Here is a 19,137-nt window from a genome sequence, read left to right on the forward strand (position 1 = left end):
AGGTAATGTTATCGTTCGCTTTAACTGAGCAAGCCTGAGTCCTAGGCTGCACTAGATATTGACGACACCATGCCCCCTTCTCGTCAGCTTCTACTTGTCCACCTTTCTACTTATATAGTATGAAATGAAGGGCCATCAGCATATGGGAACTAAATGGTTCAGTCCGACACCAGTGAAGTCTGTAGGCTAGATCATGCCTTTGGGTGATGCTGCTGTTACCCATTAGTAATTACACCTGTGGCTACTGGGGTCTGATTTTTAGAGGAGGTGGTTTCAGATGGAATACAGTAACTGGGTGTGGCTAGGTTTTGATGGAATTTCGTCACAGAAACAGTTTTCTCATGTGAATGAGGGAGTGTTAGATAGAATACGGTAAGGGGACCTGAGCGTAAGGCGGTCTTATATGGCGTATGGTAAAGGAAATCCGAGATTTCCCCTCCTATGAGGAGGATCCTATCTAGGTGGCATCTCTATGGTACCGGATATTCCAGGGCTAACCAGGTAGGTCTACCCTGCTTCTCTATGGTGGAAGCGCCTTTGGCTGGGGGCTGCTGCGGTTGTGCGCTTGCGTGAGCCGGGCTGCCCCAGGCCGCCGTCCGATGCGGTGAGCGGAGCCAGCGGTAGCTGCGGCTCCCGGTGTGAAGAGCAGCGCGCGCCCGCCCCCCTCGGTCCGCTGCGCTGGGGGGGCTTGTGCGCCCCCGTCACCCACAGCTGCGCCACTGGCATCCCGGGGGCTGCGGGGCGGCAAATGGTTGGGCCGGACGATGCCGGAGCTCAGGGCAGCGCAGCCTTGTTTCCCGCGGGCCGGCAGGATGAGGCGACGGAGGAGGAGGCGGCGGCGGAGGAGGAGGAGGACGGGGAGCGGGATGGGAGCCGGAGCCGGAGCCTGAGCGGTGGCTCGGGGCAGGAGCTGCTGCTGCAGCGGTACCTGGCCGGGAAGGTCGGCCCCACGGCGCCTGCGGGGCTGGGCTGCAAGTGCTGCCCGGAGAGACCCCCCAACGGGGCCGCCTGTGTCCTGGGCCCCCACGGGAGAATGACCAACGGGGACGCCGGCTTTCTGCTGCCGCCGGAGGAGCCGCCTGCTTGGGCCTTGCGGACCGAGCCGGGGCCCGAGGAGGAGGAAGCAGCGAGACTGCCCAATGGGGGTTTTCCTCATTTTCCCCCGGCTCCAGCTGGGGATCGGGGAGGCGGCGCGGGCCGGGCGAGCCTGCCGGCGGGGGCCGCCCTCGAAGAGCCTCTGAGGAGTTGCTGCTTGGGGCCCGATCCGGAGGGTGGCGCGGCAGTCGGTAGCCCCCCGCCGCCGGCCCTCAGCGGAGCTGGGACCAGAAGCCCGACAGAAGCCGCCGCCGGCGTTCGGACTCCCCGGGACTGTAGCGACGGGGCTGTTGCGGCGGGAGGTCTGTTCCCGGCGCCTGTGGGCTTCATAGACATTAACCTGAATTCCCGCAACACCTACGAAGTGAGCCGGCGCCGAAACGCCCCAGAGCACCAGGCGCACGGGGGGACGCCGGCCACCTCCCCGGCCCCTCCCCGGGAGCCGACGGACAAAACCAAGAGAATCGCCATCCCTGGCAGCAGCAGCGGCATCGCCGACTTCATTACAAGGTGAGATTCCCCCTCCCCCGGAGCCCTATGTTACTGGGGCGGGAGCAATACTGACCCTCGTAGCTGGGGAAGGGGAAGGAAAGGACACTGCCCTGGTGCCTGGGAGAGCAGGAACAGCAGCGAGCTGATGGTGGGTGGAATAAACTTCAAAAATAACGTTAGTCTGTGCAGAGATCTTCCCAAGGTGACCCGATGCTCTGCTGTCCTACCTGTTTCACTAAGGCTCCCCGAAACTAGCTCTGGGAACTGTGATCTGGTCTCTCCTCCCTCCCCCCTCCAAAAACAAAAAAACAACCCTACCTCACTCATCTTTTAAGCGTAAAAACTTTTAAGCATAAAGACCAATGGTCAACAGTAATTTTCAGTAACACTGATCATGTTAGGTTTCAGAGTAGTAGCCGTGTTAGTCTGTATCCACAAAAAGAAAAGGAGGACTTGTGGTACCTTAAAGACTAACAAATTTATTTGAGCATAAGCTTTTGTGAGCTACAGCTCACTTCATCGGACGCAACATGTTAGTATTAACTTCAGCAATGGTAGGATTGTGTGCAGAACTTAAGTATCTCCTATCCCTGCCAGTAGGGTGACCAGATGTCCTGTTTTTATAGGGACAGTCACAATATTGGGGTGGGGTGGGGGAGCTTTTTCTTATATAGGTGCCTATTAACCCACACTCCCTCTCCTGATTTTTTTCACCCTTGCTATCTGGTCACCCTACCTGCCAGCCAGAGAGAGGCTGTGCACTTGGGAGGGAATTTAAGAAGACTGAGCCCTCCTCTTAACTGACATATGTTTGTAGTGTAAAGTACCTTGCTGGGGGATGTGGAAAATCCAGACCCCTGGGCAACATAGTTACACTGACCTGGTGGACATAGCTTCCCCCTCCGGGAGAGGTGGAGTACCTGCACTGGTGGGAGAAAGCTCTCTCATTAACATAGGTAATGTTTTCACTAAGTGTTACAGTAGCCGATGCAATGCTGTAAGTATAGACAAGCTCTTTAAGACAGTTTTAGAACTCCAGACCGTGAGTTTGTTGACTTCAAAGCTGAAGACTGCATCACATGTGAAGGTAGTTACAGCAGCAGCATGATCCATGTTAACCTAATAGCCACAGGTCTTTGGAGAATATTTGGTATTAAAATAAACTTTTCTGGGTTGGAGAATTAATGTCAAAATATATGACTGTTATAGTTTTCTGCTCCTTAGTAACTTTCAATCAAAGCGCTATGAGACTTAATTGATAATATGATAAAGAAACAGCGGTTTTTCATCCATAAGCAGAGCTTGGAAAATTGTACAAGCCACCAACTAGCTTGAATGCTAAGCTTGTTTGGAGTAAATTTGAAGGAAAGATCTTTGAAAGGCAGAGCTGTGTAATTCTGGGGTCTCTCCTGTATAATGTGGGGTTAATGTGCCTCAATGGACACAGCATATCCTGTGATAGATCATGATTGTTTACCTACACGCTCTCTCTCTTCTCTATGTTGTTCTTTCCCTATATTGTCTTCGTTCTCTTCTTCCCTCTCCCTGCCTCCTTTGTATATACTTATACCTGAGACTTATTTTGGAGAAAAGATAAATATAATCTCTCACATCCAGTTAACTAATACAATCTTCTCACGCACAAGGTTTGGAAATCTTACAAGAAATCAGATAGAGTAAACCCACTAGCCGAAGACTGATACGAAAGATGAGTTTCACTCTGCAGAGACAATGCCCAAGTGAGAAGCACTTTCCCTTGCTGCAGCTGCTGGGAAAGGGGAAGGTGCTTGGATTCCTACTGGATGCTATCACTGGATTCTGCTTTGGAGTTATCTTCAAGCTAGTAACTGTCTGATAAATTTGGAGTTTGTCATCCTTTCTAAAGAGCCTCCTGACTGCTTTGAGGATGGATTGAGGGAGGCGTCTACCAGTCTCTTGTCTACTGCAGTGGGAGTGTGTGGTGTTTCTGCTCTGTCCCTTCTTTGCTTTTGTCATTTTTTGTCTCCAGTACTCTATGCTCCCCTGCCTCATTTTTTGAGTACTCCAAATTAATAACTCCAGTTCTTGCTGTTTGTTGCTTTCCAGAGTAGTAGCCAAGTTACACTGAGTAGTCTTCTGGGAAACCATGAAGACTGACCAGGCTAAATCCAGGTCTGTGCTACAAACTTCCGTCAGTATACTGATGTCAGGTGTGGGGAAGATGACTTTTATTCCTCCCAGTACTACTTTTCTGGCAAACCATCCTGATATAGATACAGTTATATACTGGCATAAGCTTTTTTTTGCCATTACAGCTTATTTTACTTGGGGAACCTGTACTAAGCTATACTGGCAAAAACATTATTTTCCTGATACGAGCTGCATCTACTCTACGAGAGTTTGCTGGTATAGCTATACTGGCAAACCTTTTCTAGTGTAGACCTAAGTTTCCATTTTGCTGCAGTTTGGAGAAGCACTACTAAAGGCATTGGAGTGGTTTGCCTACAGACTTTCTGAGAGGACAACACAACAATAATTTTAGAACTTGCCCACATGAAGCAGCAATTTGCACTGTGGGGGTGTGATTTCTAAAGTGTACTAACTTGTCTGGGCAGACCCTGATGCTGTGTGGTAAAAGTTTCCTAGTGTGCTTTAATGTAGTGCTCAAACACCACTGTGTTAGAGTACATTAGGGAACTTTTAGCTTGTACCAGGAGGGTCTGCGCAGACCAGTTAATGTGATTTAGAAATCAGACCCCTTGCTGCTCTGTGTAAGACAAGCCCGTATGCTCCTTTTGCGTGTTGTAGGTTATCTTTGCAACTTTAAGGGCTAGAAGTCCCTCCCCCCACACCCCCGCTTTTTTTATAAAGCATTTAAATGTTGCAGAAGTTGATAATTTTTGTTTTAAGAGGCGCAGGTCTGGAACTGTTAAAGTTGCCTTATGAGTGAATCCTCAATAGTGACAATGGGGTCTCTTGTGACTCTTGTGAATAGATCATTGTATTACAATGAGCACGAAGTCATAATGATGCTGGTACCAAACCTTTAAGTTGCTGTACGTGGAAACAATCCCAATTATGCATGCCTTGATTTCCCACTGAAGGTGCTTTTTATAGAAGGGAAAATCACTTCTCTGTTCTGTTCTTCCTCTGTAGTTTTGTGTTAAAACTCTGATTCTTTCATTTTCTTTCTTTACCCTGATTATGCCATCTTCTGTTTATATTTAAAATTAGTTTTAAAACATAGCTGCTTTTCTTCTTTTTTGGTAGAAGGCATTTAAATGCAAAAGAGGCAGCTGACCATACTAATAGGCCAGAAATAAGTGTTTCCTCCAGGCTTTTTGGTAAACATTCAATAAAGAAGGCATGCTAGAACTCAAACTGCCTTGTAAGTGTGACTACTTTTCTGTTTGTTACAGCTGAACACAACTCTGTGCTTAATCACAGAATCACTTCCTTACTTTCAATAGTCAGAACCTAGACTGTCACAAATTGACTTAAACCGAATCCTTAAATATCAAACCTAATGCCCATATGAGGGAGAAATTTGATCTGATGATTGTTAGGCTTGAAACCAGAGTCCCAACCTGTTCCAAGTACTGTCAAATCTATTTGATATAGTGCTAAATTTTGTCTTGAAAATAAGTTTTCACCGTCTTTCTTGTTCTATATTTATTTCCATTTTTTCCACAGCATGCGGTGTGGGCCTCCTGTAGGACAGCCATAGTAATTGTGGGGTTTGTTAGGGCTGATGATCAGTGGGGCAGGGAAAATTGCATGTCCCCAGATCCACCTGCCTCCACCTTGAAAGTGTGTGTCTGATGCTATGGCCAAAGCTTCTTGAAAGCTACCTGCCTTCTCTTAGACCTTGTCTACTCAACAGGCACTGTACTGCTATATAGTTACATCTGTATAATCCTGTAGTGTAGATGCAGTGTACAGTGACAAAAGGGCTGTTTCCATTGCTGTAGGAACACCTCCTCCCCAAGCAATGGTAGTTAGGTTGATGGAAACACTCTTATGTTGACCTAGTTGCCTCTGCACTGGCAGTTGAGTTGGCATAACTGCAGTGCTTGGTGTGGATTTTTCCTACCCCTTGGTGACACAGTTATATTGACTTAAATTTAAGTGTAGACTGAGCCTTAATGTACCTAGATCTGGCAGTAGCTCTTGTGGTACATAATTATAATCTGAGGCCTGGTCTATGCTTTAAATTTAGGTTGATATAGCTGTGTTGCTCAGGGGTGTGAAGAATCTGCACCACTGAGAGACTACAGTTTTCTGACCCTCACTGTAGACCCCAAGTTGTAGCTAGGTTGCTAGAAGAATGTTTCTGTCAACCTAGCTACCATTGCTTGGAGAAGTGGTGTTCGTATGGCAACAGAAAAACCCCTTCCATTAGTGTAGGCTGTGTCTACGCTGTTGGGTTATGCCAGCATAGGTATGGCACTGTAGCTATGCTGGTAGAGTTCCCATAGTGCAGATATGGCCTGAGACAGGAGCCTACTAGCCCAAGTGTGTGTCTTGTCTCATTGTTCAGATCATTTTTGAGCTAGAGCAGGGGTTCCACTAGCATTGCAGCATGAAGCCTCCCAGTGAGTAGGGAAAACTGAAGGGGAATGAAAACAAGCAGTGCTTCTGCTTCCCTCCCCCCCCCCAAAAAAAAAAAAAGAAAAGGCAAAGAATGAACTGTAAAAGGGCAAGAGAAGGAAACTGTTGGAGATCAGGCAGCAGTAACTGTACCAGGGCTCCAGCAAGAAGGTTGGGAACCAATGTTTTGTGATGGCTTTTCTAGGATATATAGTTGCAAAACTTTTTAAAAAGTTCTATAATGCAAGAACATGTATCTGTTGTGCACATGGCTATTATTCCTTTCCCAAGAACAATTTTATAGCCACCTGACAATTGTTGGTAAGATACTTGATTGCCATTTTCTTCTCAAGTTTACAGCTTAACAACTGTGAAATGTTTTTTGTCCTGCGTCTTTTCATTTTTTTCCTCAATCTTTACATTGCTGCTCTTTTGAATAGCATGTTTAATGTTAATTTTGCAGAAGTAAAATAAATCTAATGGAACGTGGTTCAGTTTCTTGTTCCCAAAATTCACCTTCATGAAGAGTTGTCCTTGCTGGTGTAAACTGAATGGTTTGGTTTTTAATAAACAGTTACTATGGCAGTTACATAAAAATAGAACAAGACACACTGTAAGTATTTTTTGTGACTGGTTCATAAGCAGTCTTGTGAACTTCATCTGCCAACTACTGGTGGGTCACCAGAGGTAGTGGCAATTTCCTCTTCTTCCTCTCCCCCCCCCCCCAACTCCCTCAAACCAAAGAATAACACTTCCCCACTTCCATTTCCCCACAGCCCCCTTCCCCCAAACCTTCTGCAATTATTACTGGAATAAAACAGTGCTGGGGAGTCATCATTGTACCTGCAAAGAAAAAACTTTAAAGTAGTGTTTTCTTGAGTGGGGTATCAGATTGTGCCAGGCTAGTTTGGGTGGGGACACAGGGCAGAGACGGGGATCACTAGTGGAAAAGTCACCTGAGCCCACATGTCCTTTACTCTGTTGTAAACATATTCCTCTGGCTCAAGCAGCAGGCTGTACCTCAAAAGCTGATTATCTTCCCATCTTGCTCCTACTGTTGATCTTAATAAGCAGGTGGGGAACTACAAAGAGGTCAGTTGTCAGAAAAATAATATGTAGGTGATCTAAACACTACTGCTAGTTTTTTTAATTATGCTTCATTTTTAGCTTCTGCTCATTCTAGTTCCTTTGCAGCTTCAGCTGTCTGTTTAGAAATTTTTAATGTAACAGTTGCGCTTACATTTCTTTGCATCTCAAATATTGATTTATGAACAACAAAGCCATTCTCATACCTACCTGTCCACTTAAATTACAAATATTTGACCTGAATTCCAATTGCCTGGAGAATCAAGATAAAAAGCTGCTGGACGCAAATTTTGTTGCAGTGATCATTGTAGTTAACTTCAAATAACATTTCGCCCCTGGAGTATAGCTGGGCTAAAACTGTGTAAACAAGACAAAAAAGCATGCTTATTTTAAAGTTGCAATCAAAAATAATGTGAAGGCTTTTTTGGCATACGTAATGTACAGTATAAGCAGAACATCAGCTTATTCTGCCATTATTTCTTGGCCCTTCTGTCTAGTTCTAACAGACTTACGTGAACAAGTTACTAGAATTGCATTAATACACTTACTCCAGCCACTTTGTAGCTCAAAGAAGAAAAACTGTAAAAAAATTGAAAAACTACTTTTAAGTCTGTTACTTTATTTTTATTTTTTAGGCGTTTTTTGCCTTTGCTTTTGGTGACGTGTTCTGTCAGTATTTTGAGTTTTTTAATAGTGCCTTTTTCATCTGTTTTCTTCCCATCTGATCACCAGGTGTTTCTGTCAAATCATTAAACATTAACGTAGTTATGCAGTTGCTGTATAGTATCTCCATATTTAAGTCTGCAGCCAGAACTGTGTTGTACACATGTGTGAATGATGAGGATATTTGATTTATCTTCCTTCCCTTTATTTTTTTCTGTCCTTATTAAATTCTTAGCATTTTTAACCCTACTGTTTTTTGTTATACATGATTGAGTTTAAGGTTACAACATATTCCAATACTCTATTAACAAACTAGTATTTGTAGGGCTGGTCTGTACTAGGCATACTTGTCATTAAGAGCTTGGTTCAAACTGATAAAACACTATCTACCCCAGGGATCTCAAAGTCTAATCACCACAAGGGCCACATGAGGACTAGTACATTGACCTGAGGGCTGCATCACTGACACACCCCCCCCCCCCACCCCACCTCCACTCCACCCCTTCCCCAAATCCCTGCCTCCTCCCCGAGCATGTGGCTCCCTGCTCCTGCCCCCTCCCTCCTGGAAAGTGCTAAGTGCCACTAAACAGCTGTTTGGCGGTGGGAAGCGCCTGGAGGTAGGCAGAGGAGCAGGGACATGGCAACCTGGGGGGAGGGGGGGCGGGGATGGGAACTTGGCAGCCCGCAGGAAATAACCCCACAGGCCACATGCAGGCTGCGTGTTTGAGACCTCTGATCTACCCATAGGTGCTTGTAACACTTTTCATTAGTTCTAAGTGTTACAACTGTAGTAACTTTGAGGGCTTATCTACACAATGTTACTGTGCATTAGCTATGGTATAAATTCCAGTGTGCTCTACATGTGTTGCTCGTTAACTGCCCATGTGGCCCCTGTTAGCATGCACTAAAAATTCCATAGAAGCACAGAAAAGAACTGTTAGTGCATGCCAGCAGAGCCCATATGGGCAGTTGAAGTGCGACATGCTGGTATGCACTAGAAATTACACTCCAGCTGGTGTACTCTAATGCACTGTGTTGACAAACCCTGAGCAGGTTATAGCTGGTTCAGTTTTCATGACTTCAGTGCTGATGTAGACTAGCAACTTGAGTGCTACAGCCATTTTGGTTCAGTTATTCATCCTAGTGTAATATCACAATCCTTCTGTCTGTGAGGCAAACCTGCAGCCAAACCAGGGCTGCTCGCTCAGCCACCCCACCAACAGGGGCTGTTATGTGCAGAAACTCAATAGGTGCCCCTCCAACAGAGCTGTCATGAGTCACCACTCAGGCATTGTGCAACAACCCAGCTACACTAACTTACCATTCACAAAGAGCCTGCAGGGTCTCAGCCTTCAGGCATGTGACAGCAGCCTATCTCTCAGTAGAGCCTGGGTCAGATGACCCCCCAGGCTCAGGTATTTCCCCAACACAACAGCACTACTGGCCAGGAACCCTCACACTGCAGTGCAGCAGATCAGACTCTACTCCCAGCCTGCTTCTGCTCCTCTTCCTGCCTCAGCCTTGCCTGAGCCCTGTTCCAGTCTTGTCCTTGCCTTACTCTGACCTTGCTCCAGCCTTGCCTCCACTTCCTGACCTCCTTGGACTCTAACCACCTGGCTTTGACCTCTGGTCTGCACTTGGACTCCAGCTACAGTAATATTCTGGCTTGTCTGTAGACTCTGATTTTGGTTCTGATTCCCGGCCTGTCCCCAGATCTACGTTCCAGTGCTGTCCTCTGTTCAGTCCCGACCCTACGTCAGGCTTTGCCCTCCACTCTGACTACTAGGCCTGACAACCAGGAGGCAGGGCCTGACACTGCATCCTTCAGTGACTTCTGAGACTCATTCTACCACCAGGCAACTCTTCCCCTACCAGTTCATCTAGGTTCGAGGCAAGTCTGACAGCACTGAGTCTTTGCTTAACTGGATGTCTAACTAAAAATTGCTTCGTTCAGTAAGATCCAAGAATTAAGTGTGCACCATATGCAAGACATGCTGTTCTGTTGATGGAATTTTTGTTGATTTCTTGGAGGGGAGGGGAGGACAACAAAACACACCAACCAACTTAAGGAATTTTATACAAAATCTTCTGTAACTTACACTTGACCTGCAAAGGGAGGGGAAAAATTGTTTGGCTTCATGTTATTTCGTGATGTATAAAGAAGACTTCAATATTTAAGAATGTTGCCATTTCTGTTTAACATTAGAAATACAGGTCTCTTACATCCTAAAAGACCGTGGATAAGCAAGAGAACTAGTGAAACAGGTGGCTAAAGAAATGACAGCTAACCAGTTGAAGGGGAAAATTAAATTTTAGTTTTTGGTATACATAACATCTGTTTCTAATGATGATGTTCAATGAGAATTTTCCAAAGAGGAGGACTTGAGCTGGAGATTCATCAGTCAACGTCTGTTAATTAAGGAATGGATTCATAATAAAAATCGGAGATGCTCTCCCCCTCCTTCCCAGTTTTGCTGGATAACTTTATGGGAAGACCAGACATGATGTTCCTAATATTTCTCAGGTCAGAAATATGTAAGAAAAATTGTGGAGAGGAAGAGAAGAGAGGCAGTATAGTCAGGTCATCTTTATATATCATAAAGAAGAAGAGGGCACAAACTCCCTTTAAAATACTTTTTGCAGTCTGTCTTTAAGGCAGCAAAGTGAAACACTTCAGATGTGGGGAAAGCTAAGATTGTTTTCACATACACCTTGTAAATCTTCTTGGCTGTATACATTATTATAATTATTAATAGCTACTTGCATAGCTAGCTGCACTGGTTGAATGTAGTACAGCAAACGAACCAAAGGCTTGTAATGAAATGTAGTAAATTTACTGTGATAGTTTAAAAAATCCCAAGCAAACCCAAAATCTACTGTTGTCCAGAACGAGGACCACAGATGTAAGATTAGGTCTCTTTTGTACCCTTTCTTAATTCACTGCACACCATTCCATATGTGTACTTAATTATGGAGGGCGTTTTATGTAAATAATGTGATTACGTAGTTAGATTAGTGTAAGGAAGATAGTGGATTTACTCAGAATTGCCGAAGAGCAAATTTAGGCCTTCCGTGTACAGGTTTAACAATGTGTAATGGATAAGGCACAGGTCCATTCATTGTATATTGACAATAAAAAATAAATTGTGGCTGCCTCATTGACTGCACCAGCCTGTTGATTGACCGAGGCAGGGATTCTCCAGAAATATATGATTAAACCTTACCTTTCCTTTCCTGACTCCTGCATCTGTAATGTAAATTTAGCTATCTATATGGAATGTATCTTGTTATAGCTTTCTCTTCTGATTATCCTTAATCTCTGAAACTGTAAGGTTTGACAGCTTTTCAAGAAACAACTGGAAAGATAACCATTCCCAGTTTTCTTTCTATATGCCTATTTCAATTAGTACCTCCTTTTCTAAGCAATTTTATAGTACACTGGATTCCTTTGATGAAGAACGTGGTAGTTTGGGAAATAACTGTTGAATTGTATTAATGTGGGCAAGGCTGGAATAGTTTTATTCTGATTGGTCTAAATTTAAAATCTTGTTTCTGTATAGTGATGGGAAATCTGTGTACTCAGACATGAAGTCTCACTTTGCAAACTGAGTAGCAAAAAATATTTGAAAATATGCTGTATACATCTAGATTAGTCATTCTTCCAGTTTGTTGGGACGTATATCTTAACTTTCCTACTTAAAATATGTTAATGGCAATCATTATTGTGCTTAGCTTTTTTTTTCATCCCTTCTGTGTCAAACATCTCGTTATGAACCACAGCTCCACTAGTTTGGTAACACAAAGAAAAATAATTTCCTTATTCTGTTTTCTCCGTTTTTAAAATTAAAGATAGTAACTAAATCATGAACCGGAAACTTACCTTTTGTGAAGTTTTCTGATTTATTATTTTCACTGGACTCAACGTAAACATGGATTGGACATCTTGTTCTGAGTTGGTCTTAAAGTGCACTGATTTTTCAAATGTCTTATCTGAGTATGTTACACAGAGGTCAGTGTTGACTGTATATCTTTTTAAAATAGCTATTATAAAGATTGAAGTCAGTTACTTATTCCTAGATTTAAAGTATATTTAGGCTATTAAAGTATGCAATTACTGTATGTAATTCCTAGTGCTTGTCTCTTTGTGTATGAGACTTGAGTGTACTGTTAGAGTTACAGAATGCTAGAAAAGTAGGGCTGGAAGGAACCTCAAAGTCTTCCAGTCCATCTCCCTGTTCTGAGGCAGGACCAAGTAAACCTAGATCATACCTGACAGGTGTATCTTCAGCCTGTTCTGAAAAACCTGCAATGATGGGGATGCCACAGCCTGTTTTGGAAGCCTATTCCAGAGCTTAGCTACCTGTATAATTAGAAACCTTTCCTAACATCTAAACGAAATATCCCTTGCTGCAGACTAAGCCCAGTATTTTGTGTCCTACCCTCAATGGACATGAAGAACGTGCCCCCCCGCCCCCCCTTACTCATCTTTTCTCAGACTAAACATGCACAGTTTTTTAACCGGTCCTCATAGGTCAGGTTTTCTAAATCTTTTAGAAATCATTTTTGTTGCTCTTCTCTGGACTCCCTCCAATTTAGCTAGATCTTTCCTAAGGTATGGTGCCCAGAACTGGATATATTAATATATCCCATCATGCACTCTCTCCAATCCTTCATATGATTAGTAATTTGAGGAAGTATATGGGGTTGAACATGTATAAGCAACAAAATAACTCTTGGATTACGGCACATAATACAGATCTGCAATACTTGACAGGCAATGATATTCCGATCCCTGATCCAAAGCTTGATTTCTGCACAAAATACAATCCAAGAACACACCCTCTGCCCCGTGCAAATTGATTCATAACTTTAATTTTTTTTGTTTTTGTTTTAAGACCTTGAAACCTTTCTGTTAACCTGGAAGGCTAGTAGATGGTTATCTGGAAGATCTTATTTCTTTTTAGTGATTCATTATTTATAGATTATGTTGAGTTACATTTGGTATGCTTAATAAATTGTTTTAACAGTGAGACTCCCCTCTTAAAAATATGTTGTTAACTTCGGCCACATTCAAATATTTTGTTACTTTTACTTTACTATTTTTTTAAGATGACTTAATTTTAGATTAGTGAGGGCTAAATAGGATTTTGAGGAACTTCACAAGGATCTAGCAAAGCTAGGTGATAGGGCAACAGTGGCAGATGAAATTCAGTGTAGGCAAATGCAAGGTAATTTACGGTGGAAGGAATGAATAAAACTACTTGCGCATACTGGGAACAATGTTCTGTTCAACCTGCTAACACATGTGAAAACTATATAAACTGTCTTGTCTTCGCTAAGAGTTTACCTCCTTTAGTTACACATGCTAGCTAACATGAGGTAAGAGCACATATTTTATCTTAATATGGATGTATTCTAAGAGAATCTAAGTTGGAACAGAACTGAACCTATAAAGTGTGTGTGTGTAAAAAGCCTATCTAACTTAGCTTGTGATGAAGTATAAGGTAGAGACTAAATGTGTGTAGACTGTTAGCTGTTTTATAATCCTATAATCGCTGAAATTTTGTTCCAACTACTAAATAAAAATACTTTGGTTTAAGAAGATTGTTGGTCAGTATTGCTGTTCATAAGTTCCTAAAGAGAACATCAAACAGGTACCCAAATAGAGATGGGCCTGCACTGGAATAAGCAATTACAAATCTACATCTCAGGCTGAACAGAAATTGCATCTGGAGACAGATGATGGCAAGAGGCTTAATATCTGAGAAGGGAGCACTCTGAGGTGTAGTTAGCCCCATAACATCGCTATAGATATAGCAGTAGAAGTGGCGTGTGAGAAGGGATTTGAAAAAGCAGAAGTTAGTAGATGCATGGAGTAATTTAAGGAGGCTATTCATTACATAAATGTTTCCATGCCACCTTTTTTATGGGAGAAGTAGGAAAAGAGGGTAGTCAAGACTGGTGTCATTGCAGAGTGTGAGGAGGGTGTGATGCACTGAATTGAGTTTTCTCCCTTGGGGCGTTCAGGTAGGGTGACCAGATGTCCCGATTTTTATAGGGACAGTCCTGATTTTTGGGTCTTTCTCACATAGGCTCCTGTCCCAATTTTTGACACTTGCTACATGGTCAGCCTAAGTTCAGGGGAGGAGGACATCTAGGGTGATCAATATACCCTGAATCAGAGTGGACTGATTTTAAATCTGTGATTTTTAAGTCACCAATTTTAATCATGATTTAAATGAGTACATCAGAACAGAAAATATTATATTGGCTTCCAAAAATAGTGAATCTTACTTATACCTCAAGCTGGTTCATAATAGATGAAACAGTTAAATTAACTGCTACTCAGTACTGACAGATTAAAAAATTCTAGCGTTGAATCTACCCTGGTGATTTGAAATTTGAGTATTTACTGACCAGATATATTTCTAAGGAAAAACTGAAATACACTAAACAACATGTACAATTTACTTCTATGTTGTATAGTCTAACTTCAATGCTGCATTTGAAATTTGGTATTCAAAAGGCAAACAGAGGCTATTGCATGAGTTAAATACCTCAAAGTTATGAACACCTCAGGAATGGAGATGGTTTGCAACTCTGAAATGTTCATAACTTTTGAACAAAATGTTATGGTTCTTTTAAAAATTTACAACTGAACATTGACTCAGTACAGCTTTGAAACTTTACTATGCAGAAGGAAAATGCTGCTTTCCCTATATATTTTAGCAGTTTAGGTTTAACACAGTACTAAACTGTGTTGTGTTTTGTTTTTTAAATCTCTGCTACTGCCTGATTGCATACTTCCGGTTCCAAATGAGATGTGTTGTTGGCTGATCAGTTCATAACTCTGGTGTTTGTAATTCTGAGGTTCTACTATATGGCTTTCTTGTTAACACACTATAACTTCATTATAGTAAAGAATATCTAAAGCAAGGTAGACTTGTGTCATACGGGGAAGTGGGGATGTTTGTAGACCATGGGGGATTCAATTTTGAAATACCTGTCTATAGAAATGAAATATTGAGGAAAATCTTTGATCACAAAGGGCTGTTCACACCTATTGTATAAATAACGCTGCTGTTTGACTTTCTTCTTAAAATTCGAAGGTTTTTAGGGACCCATAAAAGGAATTTTATTTGACTTGGTGGTAAAATATTAACAGTTGTTGGAGTCTTGTCTGTATTACAGCTTCTGCTGGTGCTAACAGTGATGCAGCTGAGCTGGTGGGTAGCGTCAGTGGTATTCCCTAGCATAAATGAGGGCCAAGTGATTCCCAGCAACCAGCAAAGTCCCTGACCTAAAATCTGTTTCTCTATTTCCCAAACCATCCACAAAGTTGTATGTTCTTGCATACCTACTTCTGGAAAATCTGGCTCACCATTGTGCTCAATTTCAGCTACTACTATATAGCTAAGGGACAGCACTGTAATAGTGATACTTACTATATTTTTTTGACAGTTCAGTCAGTTACGGGAAATGAACAAAACTGGTGAATGTCAATATAGGAGATCTGTATGTCCAATTTCTAGTCTCTCAAAGGTATCCACAGTACATGGAAGAGTTTCGGAAGTCCTTTGGGAGATGTCTTTCTTGTCTCCAACAGATTGGATACAACTTCATGTGAAGATCCTGCACTAGAAGGATTTTTTTTTTAAGTAGACATTTTTGGCTGTGATTCTCTTAAATTACAAGTGAGATGATCCCTGCTTTGAGACACTTCCAACTGAATGTAAACTGCAATACAAATCAGGCATGAGGGCGGGAACAACTATGAGAATAAATGAAAAATACTTTAGGAGATATTTGAAAGAGATACTGTTGCCTACAAAGAGAGAATGTTGGAGACCATGTGAAAAAGGTATGAAGTAATGAGCAGCAGGAGGAAATAAGGTCACACAAAGGAGAGAGAATTAAGTAGAGAATAAATCATTAGAAAATCTTGAGTGTGGGGAATAAAAACTAACCTGTAAAATAAGTGGAGCAATGTAGAACTTTGAGGATGTGGCTAAAGAGCTGGAACTCGATGTGAAAAGAGAAGAGATTGTAGTGAGATGTCATCTTGTACTCCTGCAAGTTTCATAACCTGGTGCTACTGTTTACATTTTCCAACACCTACATCAGGGCAGGCTATGTAAAATGGTAATCTGTGGAACTAGTGTGTATATATATTCAGGAGGAAATGTTTTAATACACTTATCTCCGCCTTGTAAACAATCCAGAGCACTGTGGAAGGTTCCTCATTCTTGTAATTAATTCACAGCACTGAGCAGAATGTCAAAACTTTTGCTACTACATCACAAACAAGCAGAATTTCTAATCTTCCTTTCAGGGTGGACATATTCATTGATTAATAATATCACTCACATGATTCTCAACTGTTCAAAGAAAAGGGAGAAACTAGATCCTTCTGCAGGAACACCTTTTCTAAGCTCAGCAAAAGGGTCAGTCGAACAGTGTAGGTTTTTCCCCTTCTGTGCCTGGTGCAAGTTTTCTGTTTCTGGTTTGTCTTTCAGGCTTACTTACCATGCATATTTTGGTTTTGTTAAAACTTCATCTCCCACTAACTTTGTAATTTAGTTACTAACATGGCCAGCTCTAAACATAGTTAAAACTCTGGGAGCAGTGCCTGGCTAAATGTTTCTCTCTTACCAGAACCCTATGCTGGCACGTAGCTGTCCTCTTGTCAGTGGTTCAACACACTTGTTTTTGGCATTTAACCAAGACATCCTGTGACCAGTTTGGCTTGTCCATCTTTCCTTTAATGTTTGTGATGCCCCACATGCTGCTCTGTATGATGACCTCCAGATGATATGTCCCCTGCTGGAGAACGCTGGAGTAGCTTCTGCTGATTTTTCAGAGTGCACCGTGATACAAACAAGGTTAGATAGTGTGGGTACAGGTGCACAAACATGGTTGTGATACAGAAAAGATGCTGTTTGGACACTCACTGTACAGGGTTTCTTGTTAATGATTAATGCAATAGTTTAAAATGCAATTTTATAACAGATTAGAAAGTTAATAGGTGGACCGTCTTAAGTAGAAGACAGACGTGGTTGTAGTTTTTCACAAGTAGAATGCAGGTACTTATATGCAGTAACTGTGTAGCATACTTGTATTTCTATCAGGGCAAATTGTAAAGGATATTTTCAGGACACTAATATAAATTCAGTCAAGCTGGTAAGGAAATGTATCCAACTAAAAATAAGCAAAACCCATGGATAAAACTAAACAAAATTCTTATTCAAAGGTACACACATTATGAAAGTCCCACTCTAACTGAAACTTGCCAAATTTAACAGTACAAGGTTTTCTAGCTAGCTGTACACTCCAAAAAAAGTGTCTTCTAAAGAGCCAGTCAGAAATCATTGCACAAAGTAACCATATAAAGTCAATAAGCTGTTAAAAATGCTAGTATTTTATACAGAGAACTAGTGTTGTGCTGTACGTTTGGAGGCCAGCACATAAGTGGCTTGAGAAACTGAACCAAGGAACTGGGAAAGCTGGTTTACTTTCCACCCTGAAACAGGTTAGGTGAACACTGATTTGAAAAAAATCTAAATGTTGGGAGTTATACAATGTAAATCTATGAAAATTTGTGCAGAGCACCTACATGCCACTGGCCCTGTAATCATTCTAAACAGCAACTGATCTGAGGCTAGAAATGGTTGCAGGCATACCTCTGATCAAATGTGCCCTAAGATGACCTTGTTAGTTACTCCTTAGAAGGCTTAGAACTTCCATTCAGACACATCTGTCCATTTAGACTTAATTGTTTTATACACTGGCTGATGAAGGAAACCTTGTTTAAAGCCGCACACGCATTCCTAGGTTTTCTAATCCATGTCACAAAAGTTGGAATGGCCTTTAACAATGTTTGTGGACAAGTGTCTTATCAAAGGGACATGAAAGACTGGAGAAAATATGGCATACAGTACTGAGAAGTGCTGATCCTACATTTTGCTGGGATAAAGGGTGAGTCAACACAACCATCTTAAATTTAGGGGAGGGAGGTTTGTTTCGTAGTGGAAGAAGTAATTGTCATCTGGAATAAAACTTCATAGCGAAGAATTTAAGATTTTTACGAAGAAGTAATTCAAGGTGTCTTACTGTGCAGCAGAGCAACTTCTCTAACAGTAAGTAATAAGAGATGGCAATCAAAACTGAAATTGTTGCTACTATAGAACAGCAGCTTCCTTCTGCCTGCCTATAACTTCTGAATAGTTGAATGTCAGGAAAGACCATTTTGTTTGGGGTAGGATATCCGAGCCTTTTAAATTGTGCTTTGAAGAAAACTTGTTAAAGATGGACCGTGGCAAATCTTATCACATTACTACTTCAGAATTTTTTCCAAATTGGAAACTATTAAATAAAAAGGTTAACTAACATAGCTAAACTTCAATAGCAGAACTGTTCCACAACATTGGTATTTTCTATTTTTCTCATTAAATGTTACTGTTGTGCTGTGAAAGGTACAGTCTGTGCAATAGTTACTGTTGCTGTTTGAACCTTAACTCTTGCTTTTCTTGCCTCTATTGACAGGGCTATGTCAACAGTAGATGTCCCTCAGTTTGGACTACTGAGGGGTGTATAGCCGAGTGCACCAAAGTGCTGCATTGTAACTCCCCTTGTGTGGATACTGCAGGCACAAACTAAAAGGCTCCTAATTTGCATTAATGCAGACTAGGAACCTGTTTGTTTGCATCTGCAAGATCCGGGTGGGGAGGAATGACAGTGCAACACTTCGGTGCACACTGCTATGTATGCCCTAGCAGTCTAAACCGTGGGGCAGTGTAGATAAGCCCTAAACTACGTTGACTGTGCTGACTTAATGTTGCATTAATGATGCCGTTTCATTTTCATGTGCTTTATTACTTTTTTTTTTTTTAAAACTGTGTTAAATGTGCGTCTCTCTACTACACTGGGCAGCTCACACCATAGTGAGGTAATTTTGAGTGAAGCTGGGAGTGTTGCTGATGACACTTTTGCCTAAAGACACTTTTTTTGGCAGTCTGCATTATTGTCAACTTCACAATGGAAATTCTGGAAATATTTTTCTAAATTTTTTAGAACTTTAAGAATGAAAACTGTCACAAACACTGAGACTTTTTAAAATTATAGGATTGGCTTAGCTATTCTTTTCAAACCTGAATTTCTCTTCTGTTCCTGATGCTAAGCCTATGCAGATTTTGGTGGCTTTAATATTTGCTATGTTTCAATGAAACCTTTATC

The 19,137-nt window shown here is 41.9% G+C and overlaps 1 protein-coding gene across 1 annotated transcript in view; it reads left to right on the plus strand.

The window, feature by feature from the left end:
- The first annotated feature begins 603 nt into the window (after nt 1-603).
- Nucleotides 604-19,137, plus strand: part of TBC1D12 (TBC1 domain family member 12) — an 84,282-nt gene continuing 65,748 nt past the window's right edge. The window contains exon 1 of the mRNA XM_077821629.1: nt 604-1,605. Coding sequence (XP_077677755.1) covers nt 749-1,605 — 857 coding nt within the window. The 5' untranslated portion in view covers nt 604-748. The remainder of the gene's footprint in view (nt 1,606-19,137) is intronic.

This window comes from Eretmochelys imbricata, chromosome 7 (genome assembly GCF_965152235.1).
Source record: "Eretmochelys imbricata isolate rEreImb1 chromosome 7, rEreImb1.hap1, whole genome shotgun sequence".
Lineage (NCBI taxonomy): Eukaryota > Metazoa > Chordata > Testudines > Cheloniidae > Eretmochelys > Eretmochelys imbricata.